We start from the raw sequence: 21,374 nt of genomic DNA on the forward strand, positions 1-21,374 counted from the left end.
AGAAGTTCCTTTGTCTGGGTGGGCTAGGGGATTTGGGGAGGAGGAATAAGAATAATTTAGGCAAATAATTTCAGTCTCTCATTTTATAGGTGTTTTTGGCCAACTCTAGACTAATAAAGGCCCATGAGTCTAATGTATCCTGACTTAACTTCATCTGAATAGATCTTTAAGGAATCTTCACCTAATTTCATTTTTTAAACTTACATTTGTCATAAAGTGCCTTTTTCATTTCTGGATATCAAGAATCTCTCACTTTTTAATGTGGCTTCTTGACATTTCACAGTGGTTTCTTGGAGCATCTAACAGTTCTCTTTTCTTCTCCCATGACCTTCACAGACTGTTGTGGGAACAGACATTGCAGAGCTTTTGCTACGAGATCACAGAACGGTGTGGCTTCCTGGAAAGTCACCCAATGAGGCAAACCTGATTGATTTTACTAATGAAGCTGTGGAACAAGTAGAAGAGGAAGAGTCTGGTGAAGCTCAGCTCTCATTTCTCACTGACAGTTTGATAACAACTATTGATAGTCTTGAAAAAGAAACAGAGAGGTTTAGAGAGCTGCTTCTTTATGGACGTAAAAAGGTGAGTAGTTCTTTGATACTTTATTTTTTTGGTAATTTCACTGTCCTGGTAAGAAATGAAATACTTAGCATTCTGGCATGCTGTATTATTTGGTACAATGGATTTATATGTTGAATAATTGTAATTTAAAGTGACAGTTTGTAAAGAGAGTCTAAGATATGATGCTTATAAGATGAGGAATTGATGAATAATGTTCATGATGATAAAGCATCGATAGTAAAGTTCATTTAAGTGCAGCAAGTGATGAAGATTTATTTGTCTCAAACTCAGTCAAAGCTGAATTTTGGTTATGGACTTGAGTTTTCCTTTATATTACCACATCCTGGAATGCTTCAGTAATAGATCTAATATTTGGTGTATGGTATTACTAATGATCCACTTACATAGTTAGTGTGAACAAATTTCATTAGCAAAGTAGCATCTGTTGCTGTTAAGACTATTTCTATTTCTAAGCCAAAAAAATTTTTTTTTAAGTTTTATATATTTTCTAGAATTATATAATTCATCATATATGTTTGACTGTGAAAGGGATACTCTATGGATAGAGATGTTAACCTTAATTGACAGATTCAGAATCCCAGGAGTAATCCCTTTACTAGACCAAAAGTCCAAAGAAACACTGATGAAACTTCTCTTTTCAGAAGTGATTCTAATTTCTAAAACTATACATTCTCTATACTGAGAAAATTTAAGAGACTAATGGAAACTTAAATTCTTGGAAGCTATACATGTTACAGAATTTTTTTGGTAATTCACCGTTAAAGCTTTCTTTTTGAAATAATTGGCATGTTATACATGGGAATGTGGTCATTTAAGTTTGTATGTTATAAGTTATTACATTCATTAATGCTGTACAAAGTTAAAAAATTGTTTTTCTATTGGGTTTTGTGGGGTTTTGTTTTTTTTTGGTTGCTTTAATATCATTAGGATGCTTTGGAATCTGCAATGAAACATGGCTTATGGGGACATGCTCTGTTACTTGCTAGTAAAATGGACAGTAGAACACATGCAAGAGTTATGACCAGGTAAGAGGTTTTAATTTGGCAGTAACTTCTCATACACTTTTAGAATGAATTCACTTTTCACTTCACTCTTTCAAAGACACATGTTATCTTCATGGTCTCATATGCTGATGTAAATTCTCCTAGAGTTATGCTGCCCTTTCAGAATTGTTGTTACTGTATTTCTTTTTGGATTCTTTCACTTAATTCTTGCCAAAAAAACAAATTCTAAGGATTCCTAATTTCACCTCAGGATACATGTTTGTCATTTTTTTTCATCAAAATGTACTTTTTTGCTTCAGACTATCTTAATGTAGATCCTTCACTGTCCTTCACTGTTCATTTCAAGTCAGCTGTCAAGACTTGTCATTTATACCTTCATAACATCTCACATTTGTCATCTCTTCTCCGCTGCCATCCTAATTTAAGCCTCCATTACATATTGCCTGCACTATTGGTATGGTTGGGTCAGATAGAAAGATTTGAAGGAATAAGACTGTTCAATTTCACATTTCCTCTTTGAATTGTCATCCATACAAACTCCTAAAGTTCAGGTGTGACTGTGATACTTCCCAGTTGCCTTTAAGATAGAATTCAGACAATTTTGGTATTTAAAGTTCAATACGATCTAGTTCCAGACAACTATTCACACATATTACATATTATTCCTTTTCATGCATTCTGTGTTCTAGCCCATTTGATCTATTTATTGTTTTTTCATATACAACATTCTATCTCCTCTCTCCCCATACCTTTGTGTAGTTTGATATACCACTACCTTTCCTCACCAGCCTCTTTCCTGTAATGTACTTCCAACATCTACTTCCTAGGAATCCCTTTAAAATGAGGCCTTTCCTGATTTCCACTCTTCTGGCTGTTTGTGTCCCTTAGAAATTACTCTGAATATACTTTATATTTACCTACATATTTACTTAAATATATTGACCTCCTAATAGTATGTAAATCCCTTGAGAGCAGGAACAGTTTTGATTTTGTCTTTGTATCCCCACCTACCTATCATAGGACCAGGCATGTAATAGGTGCTGAATAGATACTTGCTATCTGAGTATGATCTCCCTAAAGCTGAACTTTTGTAACTTTTTGTTTTTATGTAATTGTAGGTTTGCCAACAGCCTTCCAATTAATGATCCCTTACAAACTGTTTACCAGCTCATGTCTGGAAGAATGCCTGCTGCATCTACAGTAAGTTATTGACTCTCAGAAGAGGGAGCTACACTTTAGACTTTTATTTAGTTTATTAGGAATTACCCATGATTCCTATTTTTGTCCACCTGCATTTTTGATTTCCTTCACACTATTTCAAAGTCCGATTCTTTTTGTGCAGCAAAATAACTGTATGGGCATGTATACATATATTGTATTTAACATATATTTTAACATATTTAACATGTATTCGTCTACCTGCCATCTGGGTGGGGGGGGGGGGCGGAGAAGGAGGGGAAAGATTGGAACAAAAAGTTTTTGCAACTTTAAATGCTGAAAAATTATCCATGCATATATCCTGTAAATAAAAAAGCTATAATTAAAAAAAAAGGAATTACCCATGAATTTTCACATTTTTCTGATCTAAGTTGTTTTTATTACATTTGGTAATATCATTCTTTATAAATGCAAATTAAGACAACTCTGAGATACCACTACACACCTGTCAGATTGGCTAAGATGACAGGAAAAAATAATGATGAATGTTGGAGGGGATGCGGGAAAACTGGGACACTAATGCATTGTTGGTGGAGTTGTGAACGAATCCAACCATTCTGGAGAGCAATCTGGAATTATGCCCAAAAAATTATCAAAATGTGCATATCCTTTGATCCAGCAGTGTTTCTATTGGGCTTATATCCCAAAGAAATACTAAAGAAGGGAAAGGGACCTGTATGTGCCAAAATGTTTGTAGCAGCCCTGTTTGTAGTGGCAAGAAACTGGAAAATGAATGGATGCCCATCAATTGGAGAATGGCTGGGTAAATTGTGGTATATGAATGTTATGGAATATTATTGTTCTGTAAGAAATGACCAGCAGGATGAATACAGAGAGGCTTGGAGAGACCTACATGAACTGATGCTAAGTGAAATGAGCAGAACCAAGAGATCATTATACACTTCGACAACGATATTGTATGAGGACATATTTTGATGGAAGTGGATTTCTTTGACAAAGAGACCTGAGTTTCAATTGATAAATGACGGACAAAAGCAGCTACACCCAAAGAAAGAACACTGGGAAACGAATGTGAACTATCTGCATTTTTGTTTCTCTTCCCGGATTATTTATACCTTCTGAATCCAATTCTCCCTATGCAACAAGAGAACTGTTCGGTTCTGCAAACATATATTGTATCTAGGATATACTGCAACATATCCAACATATAAAGGACTGCTTGCCATCTAGGGGAGGGGGTGGAGGGAGGGACGGGAAAAAAAAATCGGAACAGAAATGAGTGTAAATATAATGTAATTATTAAATAAAAAAATTAAAAAAAAAAAAAAAAAAAATTAAAAAAAAAAAAATCATTCTTTATATAATTTAAAATAGCTTTCTTATGTATTAAAATGATTTATTCTATTTTTAGTGTTGTGGAGATGAGAAATGGGGAGATTGGAGACCTCATCTTGCTATGGTTTTGTCCAACTTGAGTAATAATATGGATGTAGAGTCAAGGACAATCGCCACTATGGGGGATACTCTTGGTAAGTTTGTTACTAATACTAAAAGTATAGTCTAATGTGAACAAGTTGTTTTAAGTTTACTGGATGTTATCAGAAATATTTTGAATACAATCTTTTTTTTGTTTGTTTGTTTCTGTAAATTTCAGGAATTTTGTAACTTTTTCCTCTTTTGAAAAATGATGAATACTTTTCTGTTTCTTTAGCTTCTAAAGGCCTCTTAGATGCTGCACACTTTTGCTACCTAATGGCCCAAATTGGATTTGGTGTCTACACTAAGAAAACTACAAAACTTGTCCTAATTGGATCAAATCACAGGTAAGGAAGCACATAATTACAGTGTTTTCTTTTCTTTATTTTTTCTTGAAAAAACTGATCTTTTTTTCCAAAACTTCAGGTGATAGTTTCTAGTTATTTTTTCATTTGATTTTTCCTCTTTTCATAAAATCAAAACCATTTTTTCATCAAATGACTGATATTTGTGCCAGTAAAATAAAAAAAAAAACCCTATATATAGGTAAAGTTCTAGGTGATTCACCTTAGCTATACATTTGAATCACATGCTGTTGTTGATCAGAAGTACTTTCCTTTTTTCAGATTGATATAATTGTCTTTCTCTTAATAGTCTGCCATTTTTAAAATTTGCAACCAATGAAGCTATTCACCGAACAGAAGCCTATGAATATGCGCAGTCACTGGGAACCCAGCCATGCTTCTTGCCTAATTTCCAGGTTAGAATTGATGTTATATTTTGAATCTACAATTTATGAATCTAAGTGGCCAGGAAATTAGTCTTTTTTTTTAATTTTCATTTTTCATTTTAATGATTAAATAATTAAAATTTTAACTTTTTAAAAACACCACCAATCAACTAGGAGCTCCTCAAATCACTGCCAAAATGTGATTGGGGAGATTATTTATCAGAGCTCACATGAAGGAGCCATCTCCCCAGAGATAGCATTGTTGTTTTGGGAACAGCTAGGTGGTGCAGTATATAGAGTACCAGCCCTGAAGTCAGGAGGACTTGAATTCAATCTGGCCTCAGACACTTAACACTTCCTAGCTGTGTGATCCTGGGCAAGTCACTTAACCCCAATTGCCTCAGCCAAAAAAAAATTAAAAACACCAACAATCTTTTCAAGAAAATATTTGACAGTAAATATTCAGAATCAGTTAACAAGCATTGCTTGTAAATAATTAAGCTCGTCAAGGAGCTTATATTCTGTAGAGAGAGAGAGATAACATGAATATGTAACAGTGTGTCTACAACATTTTTAATAAAATATAGTGTTCCAAAAATCTTAATATATTTTTAAGCTTTAATAGTTTAGAAGTATACTGAGGTATTAAAGTTGATAACTATACTAAGACTTTTGGGACACTGCACAAGATAATTTTTTTTGGAATAAAAGCACTTGAAGCTATGATGGAATCATGTAAGGGCTCATATTGAAGATGATATTTGAATTGAATTTTGAAGGAAAACTATGGATTCTGAGAGGTAGAGGGGAGAGGGAAGTACATGGGAATATGGAGATGAATGACATAGCCAGACTTATCCTTGAGGAATGTTACTTTGACCACTGAATAGAGAATAGATTATCAATATGAGAGATTTAAGGCAGAATAGGAGGCAGAAAATAATCCTGCAGAAATAATTTCTTTGGTAAATCAAAAACCATTTGCTTTAAGGATTTTATAATTATTTGTTTTTTGATTTTTTTAAAAATCTTTTATTTCCTAAAATGTTTAGTTTCTCAAAGTTGGATCTGTTTATGAACCATGCCATGAAATTTCCTTCATTCCTTCTAATGTTAAGAAATTTTACATCAGAATTTAAATATTTGTTGTTTCAGTTAGGGGACACAAGTTAAATCATAGCGCAGGTAATATAATGAGCTATGATAGAACAGTTCCTACTCTTCTGGTTTGTTTCTAATGACTTATTTTCCTTTAAAGTATGTCATTACTATGTTTAGCATCATAAAATTCCTAAGCCAAAGGTAATTTTGGAGAAGAAACAAAAACTAAAATATGAAAACATCTTTTTGGGGGAGTGAGGCAGTGTATATGAGTATTATCTTATATGACTTTGTAGAAGAGTGGAATTTGGAAATGATAATGCTAACTAGTGCCAGTGCTAAAGATTTAAGCTATCTGCTTGTAACATTGTGCCAATTCAGATATGATGAGTGATTTTCTAGAGTAGAGTAAACATAAACAGTGAGAGGTAATCAGATAATAATTGAAAGGCATAAAATATATCCTTATTTGTTTCCTTTAGGTATTCAAATTCATCTATGCTTGTCGACTGGCTGAAATGGGACTTGCTGCACAGGCCTTTCATTACTGCGAAGTCATTTCTAAAACTATTCTCAAACAACCACGCCAGTATTCACCAGTGCTGATTAATCAGCTCATTCAGGTGCTTGCTGTTTTTACTAAGTCTTTTTCAGGTTATCTGAGTGCATAAAAATCATGATGTGTTTAGAGAGATGAAATACTGACTTAAAACTTAAGCTTCCTTTTTGTAGTAACTGATTATTAAGCAAACAGTAATAGGAACTGAATAAATTTTCTTCCATAATTATTATAATGTTTATCTTTTAGTAAAGTGGTTCTTACTTAATGACTTGTACTAATTTATCCTAAACTACTTGGTAATTTTCATTTCAGTTATTCATTCATTTATTTTTGGTGAGGCAGTTTGGGTTAAGTGACTTGCCCAGGATCACACAGCTAGTAAATGTTAAGCGTCTTGAGGATGGATTTGAACTTTGATCTTTTTGACTTCAGAGTCAGTACTTTATCCTCTATTCCATTTAGCTACTCCCTTGCGCCAGTTTATTTGTGGTGAACTTGGTACACTAAAAATAGTGATGGCCTTTGTTTTTTATCACAAAAGAAACTTCATTGAGTGGGGTAAAATATTATATAATTTCATATTTCATATAAATGTGCAACTTTAAAATACATCTCTTCCCATCCAGTAATTTCATTGTTTTTAGATGTGCTCATATCTGTAATATTTTAAATAGAATTACATATTTACTGGTATTAAATAAATAACAAAAATGAATTTAAGTTGAGTTTTTGAAATTAAGAAAATTTGGTTTGCTTGACTTAACAAAAATCTTCTTTATTTTTCCTGAGGGTTTTTTTTCCTTTTAAATCAACAGGAGAAAGATGGGAGGGAGAAAAAGACAAATGCTTGTTAATTAAAAAGACAAAAAATTTTTTAAAAAATAGTCAGATGACAAGTCTGCAAGGGATGAAGTCTGGATCTCTAGTTTGATTTCACTGGTCTAAAGAGATCCCTGATTAGGAAAGAGAACCAGGAGATGATTTGTCCAGAGTCATGCAGTTAGTGTATTTACAAGGTGGGACATGAACCTCTGCTCTTATTAGTTTCAGGGTTGGCTCTATTAACTTTGCATGCTATAAACTGTTGAGTTCATTGAAAACTTCCAGCACTAGCATTGAAGATGCATTTGCTCTAGGCTTTATTATTTTGAAAAGTGATTTTGATTTGGCAAATGTTATAATAGTAACAGTCTTCATTTTTTGTGCTTTTCTAGATAGCCTCCCAGTTACGACTCTTTGATCCTCAAATAAAAGAGAAACCAGAACAGGAATCATTTATTGAACCTACTTGGTTAATACAGCTTCAGCAGTTGAAGAGGCAGATAGAGGTATAGAATTTGTTCTGATTGTAAGACAATTTGGTGGGTTTTGTTTCAGAAAATTGTTTCCTTATTTATTTACATATTTGAAATTTTAGATATAGGTATTAAATGATTGTGTTTATGAGAATTCCTAATTTAAAAAACAGGCACTTTGAATTATGTTACTTTTGTGAAGAGAGAATAAATGAGAAATACTAATAATTGATATTTTATGCTCGATTCAGGTTGTTATAATGCAGATTATGCTTCCTGAAATTTTTACCTTCTTGAAAAATGGCTGAAATATTTCTCCTATAGGAGGGTGATGTAATTTGGAATCAGGACAGAGCAACACCACATCAGTACCCAAGTACACCAAGCTCTGAAGTGGAGCAATATGATGGCACGGAACATAGTCAAGAAATTGGCCCAGGAACTGACAACCCATTATTAGCATCACTGTTGCCTAATACAGAGCAGTCTAACCAAAACATTCGCCTTATGCCTTCAGGTAAGTGCTTTAAACCTTTTGTTTGAGAAGTAAATATGCTGGAGAAATTAGAAGAAATCTTTTTGAAAATGAAAGCTTTGAATTTTTCATATTTTAATATCAGGAAAACAAAGGAATAATCAGCAACTAAGGGAAAAGATTATCCAGTTATTATCACTTTGAGGGAGCTGCTTTGATCTTTTATGAATTGAGGATTTTTTATGAATTGTTAATGAATGTATTATAACTCTTTTGCATAATGACTTCTGTAAACTTGCATGTGATTATATTATAGATTGAGTGCTATTCTTCATCACAATATACCCAAAAAGAAATATTTTTCTATCATTAGCAATAATAAGGAAATCTACAAAACATGTTACTTTAATTAGAAAGCATCTACCCTCACAATTTTGATTAATTTTCTTCTTGTATAGTCATTAAATATTCAATTTTGCATCATTTATCTTAATACTTCTATAAGGAGGAAAGTTTTATATAGTTGGTATGAAGTTTTGAATTATCATTAATTTATTGCAAGGAAGATTACGAGTAGTTAACATTAGCACAAATGTACATAAAATTATTGTACATTGGTGGGTAAGTATAGGGCTTTTTGCTCCTTTGACACTGCAAGAAACAGAGATGGTAAAACCTAATTACTTGTTCAAATGATTTTAGTGGAAATCATATAGAAAAAAATTTTAAATACATTCATAGTTCTTTTTGATATGTTTGGATAGTCAGTACTATTTTTGCTTTTTTCTAGAGTTATGTATTCATTTATTCTGAGCTATATTCGGTTGTACAATTTGTACCCATTTTGTGTTATTCCCTCTTACTACTCAATTTTGGGGTAGGATCTTTTTTGATAACTTTTCATTTTGTCTTACTCATCATTCATTTCTTCCAAAAAGTGAACACTGAATATGCATTTACTTTGTTCAGTGTACTGTGGGAGTCTTTTTTCTCCTCATTGGCAAAAAATAGATTTATTTTTTTTTTTTAGGGAAAGAAGTGTTAATAGAGGAAATGAAGGGATGAATTAGACATCAAGAAAGATAAATGTGAAATAGAGTTGAGAAAGCAGATTGTTAGACTAACCAGAATTAGCTAGAGCAGGGAGAAAGGTGCCATTAGAAGGAAGGCACTATTAATAGGAGAGAAAGAAAGTACCTCATAGTAGGCTTAGTCCTGAAGAGAACTTAGCCTATGGGAGTCTTTATAGGAGATAAATAAAATAAGCCCTTTTAAAATTTTATCTTACACTTTGTTTTCTTTTTCTTTAACTGTCAATTTTTCTTCTTATTTATCCATCATGAACATGTATCAATGTCTTCATTAATTTTTTTCCTATCTCCATTGCTTCTGATATTTTAATGAGGAAGTTCTATTATAATTTGTTATATCTACATTTTTCCCTTTGATAATTTTGATTATGATAGTTTTATTTTCTTGAAGGTTTTTATTATATCTTTTCTTTTGTGTTTATTTGGAAAAACCTGGCTCTATTTTATCCTTTTCCTTCTCTATTTTTCCTTAAGTTCATTTCACTTTACACCCTTTATTCATTCTTTTTCATTTTGACATAGATCAACTATCTTATGTTAAAAATTTATTTTTAATGATAAACTTACCTAGCAACAAAAACAATTAAATAAACATACAGAAGAGAGACATTATATTATTTCAAACCCTCTAGCTTTATAACAAGTTGGAACCAAACAAATTAGCAAATAAGCAAAAAAAAAAAAAAAAAAAAAAAAAAAAAAAAAAAAAAAAAAAAAGCTTTTATGGCTTTAATGCCCTTAAGTGAAATTCTTTTACCTTTCAGTTTTCCTTCCTTTTTTCCTTTTATTTACATTTTTAAAAAAATAAAGTTACTGTAGTTAATAATGTATATGTAGTTCTGATTCAGTCATTTTATTACAGTTTTATATATGTTTTAATCCTAATTTTTATAAGATTTATTTGTTTTAATCAGCTAAGATCCATCTTTTTATCTTTCCATCCCACTTCTCCTCTTGCCCCAAATTAAGAATATGAGGAAAACAAAACCCATTGAAATCATGAATAGTTATCCAGACAGTTTTCCACATTGGTCATACTAAAAAAAATTTCATCTCATTCTGTAATATGAGTTTTTCATCTTTCCATTTGGAGATGGGTATCATGTTTTGATAAAAGTTCAGTACAGTAGTATTCTTATCACATCCCCTATACTATCCATCCATTCCCTGATTTATAAATACTTCCTCAGAATCCTATTCTTTGCCACTTCAAAAAGAGTTGCAAATATTTTTGTAAATCTTTAGAATTTGTTTTGTTTAGAATCTCTTCTTTAATCTATCCTTCTAATCTGCTTCCCCTCCTTTTTTCCTTCTCCTGATTATTTTAGTGTTTAGTGAAGTAGATTTTCGTATCCAGCTCTGTGTGTGTCTGTGTGTGTGTGCATGCGCGCACGCATGCATGCTTCTGCATGCTCCTTTGATCAATTCAGACACTTAAACTTTTCTTCTTCTTTATTTCTATAGGTGTCAATTAGTGTGTTTTGATTATGTGAAATAATTTTCCCTAATTTACCTTTCCTTTTTTTTTTCCTTCTCAGAGACCTTGGTTTTCCCCTATTCTATCCCATCTCAGTGTTTTCCTCTTCCCTTTATTCATTCTTAAGATTATCGAGATTTAATAGTATCACTCTTAGGGCTTATCTAATTGAAATCTATGAACCCAGACACACTGTACAACTTATCAACAATCTATTTGAATTTAAGCATTTTATCTTTGGTCCTCTACTTGTAAGTTTTCTCTTTCATTAAAAATCCATTTTTTTGTGTTCTAGTGTGATGATTAGTTTTCCTGGGTAGATTATTCTTGGCCATAAGCCCATCTTCTTTGCCTGTTCTAGATAATTGTATTCCAACTTTTCTACTTTTTATGTAGTGCTATCTGCTAAATTTTGTGTGATCCTGGCTCTGGCTCTTCAGGTCACAAACTCTTTCTTTCTGGCTGTTGATGTATTTTTTGTTCTTTGATTTGTAAAACTCTGGATTTTTATTATAATTTCCCTGGGAGTTTTCATCATGTGGTTTCTTTCAAAAGGTAACTAATGGATTCTTTTTGTTTCCACTTTGCCCTCTATTTCTAAGCAAGACAAGCAATTTTAAGATTTCTGAAAATTTAATGTCTAGGCTTTTTTTTTTTTTTTTTTTTTTGATCATGGTGTTCAGATAGATTAATGATTCTCAAATTCTTCTTGATTTAATTTTCAGGTCAGTTACTGCTGAGATACTTTGCATTTCCCCTGTATTTTCAGCCTTTTGCTTTTTGTTTTAATATTTTTTGTTGCCTCATGAAGTCATTGACTTCACTTTAGTCTATTCAGGTTTCCAGGGAGTTTGTGATTTGGGTACTATATGTTGGTATATTCAAAGTTTGAGAAGAAAAAGAGACCTGCCTACAAAACATTATTCAAAGCTAATCAGATTCTAGTAGCAAAACAACAAGTAAACAAACCTAAAAACCACCTTTATGTCCAATAATTAGAGAACATCTGAATAATGATAGTACTATTCATGTAACACCAATGTGAGGGAGGCAAGGGGACACAGCGGGAATGGAGAGCTGTCTTCCCTGAGAGCACTGATTGCAAGTTTAGGGTCTCTTGGACAAGTTAAAAATCTCAGATACTGGTCTGGCACTGACTTCACCATACCCCAGGCATGTTATAAGTGGAAAGGTAGTCTCCTCAACAGATCTTCCCTATAGCAGAGGTCAAATTAGTGACCACTGTCAGATTAAAATGTAATTGGGAAATATTTAACAAAACAAATAAAAATGCAATACAACACAAATAACAGTAATTTATAGGGCCTGTAGGGACATGTTTCTACTTGAATTTGCCCTATAACAATATGATCACAGATCCAGATAAAAATAAATCTAATAAAATGCAAAAAAGAATGGAAACCCTACTGTGGGTAGGAATGTTGGGGGCAAAGTACAAGTCAGAGTAGAAGGAAACAATGCATATGAGCTCTATAGTGCATATATGTTCACTAAAAAATTAATGCGCATATGCATATAGTGCTCATATGCATCTATAGTGATGTGGTAGAAAAACTACTGGGCTAGAAGTTAAAAAAATTGACCATCTAGCTCTGGCTCTTCCATTTACCTACTATATGACATTGGGCAAAGTGACTTTCATTTTCTGGGTCTCGTTTTTTTTTTTCCTCCTTTCATATATTTTCAATAGTATTTTATTTTTTCAAATACATATATTCAGGTAATTTTTAATATTCATTTTTATAATACTTTGTGTTCCAAAATTTTATCCTTCTCTCCCTTACTTCCCCCTTCTCCAAGGCAGCAAGCAATCTAATATAGGTTAAATATGTGCAATTCTTTTAAACATATTTCCATAATTTGTCATTTTGTACAAGAAAAATCAGACCAAAAAGGAAAAAATCATGAAAAAGAAACAAAAACGTGAAAATATGCTTTGATTCACAGTTGCTACCATTGAAAGAGTTACTACAAATATTTTTATACATGTGGGTCCTTTTCCTTCTTTTATGATTTCTTTGGGATACAGAGCCAGTTTGATAGCCCTTTGGCCATAGTTCCAAATTGTTCTCCAAAATGGTTAAATCAGTTCACATTTCCACCAATAATGCAGGAGTGTCCAAGTTTTCCCACATCCCCTCCAACATGTATCATCTTTTCCTGTCATCTTAGCCAATCTGAGAATGTGTAGTGGTACCTCAGAGTTGTCTTAATTTGCATTTCTCTAATCATTAGTAATTTAGAGCATTTTTTTTATATGATTATAGATGGGTTTAATTTCTTCATCTGAAAATTGTCTATTCATATCCTTTGACCATTTGTCAACTGGGGAATGATTCATATATTATTATAAATTTGAATCAATCTTTATCAGAAACACTGGCTATTAAAATTTTTTTCTGTTTTCTGCTTCCTTTCTAATCTTAACTACATTAGTTTTGTTTATGCAAAACCTTTTTGATTTAATATATTCAAAATTAACCATTTTGCATTTCATAATTACTGTAGTTGTTCTTTGGCCACAAATTCCTTTCTTCTTCACAGATCTGAGAGGTAAACTATCTCATGTTTTCCTAATTTGCTTATAGCATCACCCTTTATTTCTAAATCATGAACCCGTTTTGACTATTGCGGTATAAAATATTAGATGTTGGTCAGTGCATAAATTCTTCCATATTATTTTCCAGTTTTCCCAGCAGTTTTTGTCAAATAGTGAGTTCTTATCCCAGAAGTTGGAGTCTTCTCCACTAGATTATTATAGTCATTGACTACTGTGTCTTGTGAACCTACCCTATTCAACTGATCCACTACTCATTTCTTAAACAGTATCAAATGATTTTGATAACTGCTGCTTTATAATACAGTTTTAGATCTGATACAGCTAGGTCAACTGCCTTTACATTATTTTTTCCATTAATTGCCTTGAAATTCTTGTCTTTTGTTCTCTTAGATGAATTTTGTTATTTTTTTTTCTAGCTCTATAAAGTAATTTCTTGGAAATTACTATTGGCTATTTGGTATAGCACTGATTAAGTAGATTAAGTAGAATTGTCAGTTTTATTATATTAGCTCTTCCTCTCACAATGAAAGGAGTCTACAAAGTGATCTACAAAGATCCTATACAAAAGTCTTTGATTTTGTAACATATGTTTAGTACAAAATGCACTATCCTTCCTGTTGAGTTAAATTTGATACAACCAAAAATCTAGGCTGTTTTTCTTTTTATTGTATAGCTCCTCAGACCATCCTTGAAAATTCAAGCAGCATTCCAACTTCCTTCCATCAAGAAAAACCTGACAATATACCATTCTATCCAGTGCCTCCTGGACCTATTGGGCATACCCCTGTTTATGGATCACCAGTGTCTGTCCCTGGATTTTCAGATCAGTATGGTCCTGAGCATGCAGCTGTGTATCCAGGGCCTAATGTTTCTCCAAGTGGTCAGTCTCTTCAGGTGACAGATCAACTGCCAGAAGAATCTAGGAGCCAGGACACAGGTTGGTCTGCTCAAGCAACTTGTGTTCAACTTAAGTTTGTTTTTCAGTTTAAATGAAATGGCATGATGAAAATTTAGCAGTTCACTTAAAATTACTAAAGTCTTAAGCACCAGATACTTTAGTACTACTTCTCAAGCACCTGTGATTTCAGCAGTATGAAGATTTCCTCCACTGATACCAAGATGTACATTCATGAGCCCTTCCATGCCTTAGTAGAGAAATCATCTTGATGAATTGCTGTGATCAAAAATCAGATTCATCACTTGGTGGCCAAACATCCAGGGGTGAATCTTTCCAGACTAGCCAGTGCTCAGATGACAGTCCTTCCTTGAGTTTGGGGATACTTTCTAGCCTGGTAGGAATTACCCACTTTTATTTTCTTCAGGCTTAGCCTTCAAGAACTCTGCCCTGAAAGATAGAAGATTTGTGTTCTTAAATAAAGTTTAAATCATAGTGCAGAATAATAGTGGACATTCCTATAAAAGTAACTTTAGGATGTCATTCTTCAGATAGAATTGATGAATTTCTGCTTAAGACTCATTAATAAGGGTTTAATAAAATCATTTTTGTCCTGAGAGCACAATAAATAGTATCATGGATTTAAAAACTTAATCTTATATAGTTTCTGCCATTTCTGTGCCTTGATATGTATTTGACTTGTTTTGCTTAAATTTTTTTTTTTGAAAAGTCAATTCAAATGTTTTTAAAGAAAGTGGAAAATAGTTAACATAAACCTTTAGGTTAAGTCAATTCAAATGTTTTTTAAAGAAAGTGGAAAATAATTAACATAAACCTTTAGGTTAAGTATGTTTTTATGGTTACGTAGTTATTGCATAGTTATGCACTATAATTCATATTTACTTTCCTTAATTCTTCAATACTAAAATTACAATGATTATCTTTTTAATAATAGGAAGAGTGCCATCGGAATCATCCATTAGGAGCTCTATTTCAGAACAAAGAGAAGAGGATTTTGGTGGGAAATTTGCCAATATGGTACTCGTTCTGTATTTCTTTATATAGTCTATGCCAATGAAAGTCATTGTTGCTGCTTCTTCGGCTAGAGTTGGAAAGAGAAATAGCTGTAATTGAGAAAGGAGTTTGGCATCAAATCAACTTTTAAATGCTTACATAAAGAAGCAATTCTAGACGTTCATTTTTTTAAAAAGAAATAGTTAAATGACTAAAATAGTGGAAGAAAGATAAATCAGCTCTAAACTAATCAAATTGAGAAATAAAAGAGGGGTAGATCTTTTCATATTGAGATGAAGGCAGTTACCTTAATTAAGTAAAAAAAATTAGATATATAAAATTGTTTGTTTTATGTTTACATATTATATATATATGGATATTTATGTAAATATATAGCTTTTCATGTTTATACTTTTATAAGGATTATTTACATAATCCTTAATCTCCCATATTCCTGTCCCCTTAAAGTTCTGTTCTAAATCTCTGAAATTTTCTCTGCACTTCTACAATGTAGCCTTATTTTTTTTCTTTTAATGTAAATAGTATTTTTTTCCTGATTGCATGTAAAATAGTTTTCAGCAGTTTTTTTTATTTGAGCATGACTTATATATTTTTCTTCTTCTCTTTTCCTCCTTCCCAAGACAGCAAAGCAATCTGATACAGATTACACATGTGCAATTTTGTTAAATCTATTTCCACATCAGTCATGTTGTCAAAGAAGAAACAGATCAAAATGGGAAGGGGGGGACACACACACCAAAAAATAAAACAAAACAAAAAAAAGTGAAAAAATTATGCTTTAATGTACATTTAGGCTCCATTAGTTCTTTCTCTGGATTTGAATAGAATTTTCCATCACAAGTCTTTTGGAATTGTCTTGAATTATTGTATTGCTGAGAAGAGCTGAGTCATTCAAATAGTGTTGCTGTTACCATGTGCAATGTAATTCTGGTTCTGCTCACTTCACTCAGTATTATTAAAACAGACCTATTTCTTAGAAATATTATATACCTTCAGTGTTTCACAACAAACTAGCCAAGAAGAGCAGCCAGAATTTTTTTTAATGAGCTGTTAATATAACATCTTTAAGAAATGCTTTGTTCATCTAAACAAACTTTCTAACCTCATTTTCAAATGTTGACTTTGCTTTTTCATATTAGAAATTATGCTACTAATTTGTCTTTTCAGGATAAGAGAGGAAGAGCAATGCCAAAGCTTTGTCAAGAAAATACTGAAATACTTTTATCTAAATGTCCATGTAAATGCCATTTTTATACATTTTATCATGTAGAATCCGTTTAGATTGTAAACAAACATCATTTTCTGTATAATAGAAACACAAGGTAAAAGAAACTTACTGCTCTAAATATTACAAAGATATATAGTAGTAGTATGTGACATGATAGTTAAAGGAAATATTTTTATCTGCTTGATTTTGGGTGAAGGGAGTTCATTATGAACAACATAACCAAAATAGGGAGTGGTGAGAGAATAAAAAATAATCTGGAAGAATTTGATAACTTACAAACCAAATTGAAAGTAACTGCATTTTAAATCAATAGCTTAACGTACCCACTTAGGATGCCGTTTACCTAAGCCACAGAAAACACAGATGTTTTGTGACAGATTTGTTTTTATTATTTTATTTATCCAATAAGTTATGAGGACCAATTTTAAGTGCATTTTCTTTGATCACGTATAAGTTATAAGGTATAAACTTGATAACTTTAAGAAAATGAGCAAAATGCTGAAATAAATATATTTTGGTTCTTGTGGGAAAAAAATACTTTGCTTCTCCCTATTTAAGTTTTTAATGAACATTTAACATCTTTAGAAATATCTTTTGGGGATGATAGCTCAATTCATGAAGAGTAATTATCTGAATCATGAAAAAAACACATGCGCACGTGCACACACCCCTCTACCTTTTGATTAATGTCCATGACAAATACTCTCCAGGATTATAATCTCCTTTATTATTTTCACTTTTTTAAAAGTACAGTAAGCTATATCTTAATTTTAATTATCAATTTACTTGATCCTTTTTTTTTTTTTTTTAAATCAAACCTATGATTTCATAGATGTAGAACTTGCTAGTGAGGGCCTTTTTCTAAGCCAGTGAACATTTTCTAAGCCAATGGGAGATTATTGATATTATCTCTGCAAAAACCAGAAACTACCTACTCTTCTTGGTCTAGTTTGTTATGAAACACTGAAGAGAGCTGCCTAGAGCACTGAGAAGGGCTAAATGATTTCCCTATGTTTTTTAGTATATAGTTATTTAGTATATAGTCAAAGGTATTATATGTCAAAATAAATCCTGATTTTCCTAATCCTGAGTCCAACTCTCTTGTCCATGTTGCTTCTCTGATCCTACTTTGTGTAACATTTAATCACTTAACCCTGAGTCCAACTCTTTTGTCCATGCTGCTTCTCTTATCCTATTTTATGTAACATTTAATCACTTATCTCCAGACATGTTGTGGAATTAGCAATTAAGGTTATGTGACCACACAGCAATTCAGTGTCAATGTCTGAAGCTAGAACCTAGAAAAATTAAAAGTGGTGATTTAAAATCTAACTTAAACATAGACTTTTATTAAAATTGTTTAAAATTAATACTTAATCAGTACATAATTCACTAGTGTAATAAATTTCCTTTTCATTCTCTTAAGAATTGGAGAGCAAATATGCTTTTTGTTGCAAGCTTCTTCTCATTGTGCTTCAGAATTAATTTAAATATTTACACAAAAGCTTTAATATTTGCAAAGAGACATTATTTAGCTGCTTACTAATAAGCATGTGCTACCTTTATCTAACCAGGCACCAGGACGAAGATCCAGAACTACCTCCCAGTCTTCAGCACACATGGTATAGTACATCTGTGCTGTTTTCACCAACTCTTCATCTTTTTTTATAGTTTATCTTTTTCTGTTTGGTCATTTTGTTATTTTGTAATGTTTTTATGGATTCATATGAAAATGATTTCTAATCTCTTTTAAGTATGTAAACTAGCACTGATATAAACCCTGCATTCACCATGTTTTGAAATAGGAGTATTCCAGAAAGTATCAGAACACTGAATCCTATAAAGGACGAGAACGTTCTAACTCTGCTGGGCAGCAGCCTTCTCCCTCAACAACTTTTGCTTCAGAAATAAAGAGACCCACCAAAGAAGTCAAAAAAGAGGCCAAGGAAACTAAAAAGGTAAAAGCACCTGATATTTCTATGGGTGACTTTTAGAAAAAAATAGTATCAACTCCTGTGTGAAGGCTTCAGTATGTGAAGATAAATAGGGAATTTGGGAGAATGTTTTGAAATTTAGAATGCAGATTCTGGCTTTGTTGGCACATGCTTACAAATCCTGTTACTGCGAAAGCTGAGGTTGATAGATCCCTGGAAGTTGGAGCTCTCCATTTCTGTGGGTTAAGCCAACTACAAATTCTAGTTGTGAGCTGGAGTGGTGAGCTCATGAAAGCTAGAGACCATCAGACTGCCAAAGGAGGGGTGGAGTGGGGTAGGTCACAGATTGGGCAGATCTGTTATGATTGTTCAAGTTTATTAGAGGCCACTGCACCAACAGTCTTAGATACAGGGAGACTTAGTCTCTATTTCAATAGATCCATCCCCACAAAGACTGGGGAACACATAGTTCTGTATTTTTGGCCCTACTACTGGCTCTTCCTCATCTCCCTACTTTATAAAATGTGGTTGTTCTTAAGCATGATGTAATACCTTCATCATCATCTTGGTAGTTTGAAGAAAAAAGTTTCCAAGTGCTTGTTTTTTTTTCTTTCTTTTTTTTTTTTTTTTTTTTAAATTTGTAGAGTGGTGAGTCTTGGTTTTTTCGTTGGCTACATGGGAAAAAAAAGACAGAAGCTTATCTGCCAGATGACACAAACAAATCAGTAAGTATTTTAAAATATGATCAACTAATTTACTCACTTCTGTTTTTGTCCACAAATATATTTAAAATCAAGCTAAATTTAAATTTTAATAAAATAAGAACTATATCAACAGCTGATATTAAGTATATGTATAAAATGGAGATAGCTAGGTGGCTCACTGGATCTTCAGTGAGAAAATCCTGCCTTAGATAATAGCTGTGTAATCTTAGGCATGTCATTTAATCTCTGTTTGCTTTAATCCACTGGGGAAGGAAATGAAAAACCATTCTAGTGTCTTTGCCAAGAAAACTCCATGGACAGCAGTAGTGTGATATCATCCATGAGGTTATTGACAAGGTCACAAGCAGTTGAACATGAAAAAACAACAACAAAACAAATATAAAATAATTATTAAATGATGTGGAATCCTCTAAGAACAGTTCTGTCTTCTGTCTTTAACAAATTAAAGATAAACTAAATAACCAAGAACATTAAAAGGTTTTAATCTTTTTGTGCATTTTATTTTATTTTAAATCTTGACAGATTGTTTGGGATGGAAAGAAACAGCGCTGGGTGAATTTAGATGAGCCAGAAGAAGAGGTAAAACATTTGCTTTAACTGAGAAAGAATAGATTTTTTTCCCTTTTTAGTTTTTATTGATATCATTTTGTAACATCTTTATTTTCCAATATGCCTTTGCTTATAATAAAGGATAGAAAAGAAAGGAGGGAGAAAGTTAAAAACTAGTCTCGTATTAACCAAATCTGACATTATATGCAATGTTCTACACCCATACTCATTCCTTTCTATAAAGCTAGGAAGAAGATATATTCTTTCTCAGGGCTTTTTTCATTTTTATATTTTCATGGAATTTAGTTTGTGTAGTTTTTGTTTGTTTTTACTGTTGTTCTTTTCATTTACAATCTTGTAGTCATTGTATATATTGCTTTCTCAGTTTTATTTTACCCTGCATCAATTCATATAAGTCCATATTTCTCTGTGTTTTGCATATTGATTATTTCTTGCTGAGAATATTCCATTACAGTCAGGTACCATAATTTCTTTAGCTGTCTCCCAATAGACATGCATATATTTTATTTTTAGTTATTTTTTTCTACAAAAGAAGTGCTACTTTAACTATTTCAGAGTACTTTTTTAAAAGCTTCACTGTATCATTGACTTGTTTGACAGTATTCTAGCAGTGGGATGTGGACATATTAGTTATTTTCTTAATTCCAGTTTGCTTTCCAGTATGATTGAACCACTTCATAATTGCACTAACAGTGCATCATTGTGCCCATCTTTTGACAACCTCTCAGAATTGTTTTAATTTTTCATTGATCTTTCTTTATAGTGATTTTACACCAGTCTTTCATTTAGTTATTAATAGTTGATATAGTTCCTGAGAGAACTGTTGCTTTATATTCTTTGATCACGTATTCATGAGATATAATGGTTTTTGGTGTAATACATTCGTATTAGTTCTCTATACTTTTAGCAGTGATAACATATTTTTTGTTTGTTTGCCTCCATCATACTTTTTTGGTTATCAGTTCCCCTTCTGGCTGTAGCCATGAACCTCATATTTTTCTTTTTAAATATTTTTATAGTGTAACCTTTAATATTCAAGTCATGTACTTATTTTGAGTTTATTACAGTATATGGTGCAAGATGTTGAAGTAAAACTATTTCTTCCAAATTCCTTTTGGGAAAAGGCTTTTTACGAACAAAGGGGTTGTTTGCCAGCTATATTTCAAAATTTTATCTTTACCTCTTAAAACTCACTAAGTGGTGTTCAGTTTTTAATCAGATTTCATCAGAATATATTATCAAATTATATTTGATTATATATCAGATTAGATTGTATTTGCACTTGAAATTAGCTGTTGAATCTTTTTATTTTCAGAGCAAACCTCCACCTCCACCTCCAACATCGTTTCCTAAGCTTTCTCAGGTTGCTGCTCCTCCAGGTCCTGGTAACCCTCCAAATGCCTCTGTTAACATGTTTTCCAGAAAAGCAGGTAA

The 21,374-nt window shown here is 32.3% G+C and overlaps 1 protein-coding gene across 4 annotated transcripts in view; it reads left to right on the forward strand.

Moving 5' to 3' along the window:
* SEC16A (SEC16 homolog A, endoplasmic reticulum export factor) overlaps positions 1 to 21,374 on the forward strand; it is a 51,856-nt gene that overhangs the window by 23,016 nt on the left and 7,466 nt on the right. For 3 of the 4 annotated variants that reach the window (XM_051980319.1, XM_051980322.1, XM_051980323.1), the window contains 16 exons: positions 337 to 582; positions 1,510 to 1,607; positions 2,705 to 2,786; positions 4,177 to 4,294; positions 4,477 to 4,588; positions 4,896 to 5,001; positions 6,555 to 6,695; positions 7,849 to 7,962; positions 8,254 to 8,446; positions 14,227 to 14,490; positions 15,404 to 15,486; positions 18,286 to 18,333; positions 18,517 to 18,669; positions 19,290 to 19,370; positions 19,893 to 19,949; positions 21,256 to 21,370. In XM_051980319.1, coding sequence (XP_051836279.1) covers positions 337 to 582; positions 1,510 to 1,607; positions 2,705 to 2,786; positions 4,177 to 4,294; positions 4,477 to 4,588; positions 4,896 to 5,001; positions 6,555 to 6,695; positions 7,849 to 7,962; positions 8,254 to 8,446; positions 14,227 to 14,490; positions 15,404 to 15,486; positions 18,286 to 18,333; positions 18,517 to 18,669; positions 19,290 to 19,370; positions 19,893 to 19,949; positions 21,256 to 21,370 — 2,011 coding nt within the window. The remainder of the gene's footprint in view (positions 1 to 336; positions 583 to 1,509; positions 1,608 to 2,704; positions 2,787 to 4,176; positions 4,295 to 4,476; positions 4,589 to 4,895; positions 5,002 to 6,554; positions 6,696 to 7,848; positions 7,963 to 8,253; positions 8,447 to 14,226; positions 14,491 to 15,403; positions 15,487 to 18,285; positions 18,334 to 18,516; positions 18,670 to 19,289; positions 19,371 to 19,892; positions 19,950 to 21,255; positions 21,371 to 21,374) is intronic. The other variant, XM_051980321.1, reaches the window with a different exon arrangement.

The sequence above is a fragment of the Antechinus flavipes genome, chromosome 2, assembly GCF_016432865.1.
Source record: "Antechinus flavipes isolate AdamAnt ecotype Samford, QLD, Australia chromosome 2, AdamAnt_v2, whole genome shotgun sequence".
Taxonomy (NCBI): domain Eukaryota; kingdom Metazoa; phylum Chordata; class Mammalia; order Dasyuromorphia; family Dasyuridae; genus Antechinus; species Antechinus flavipes.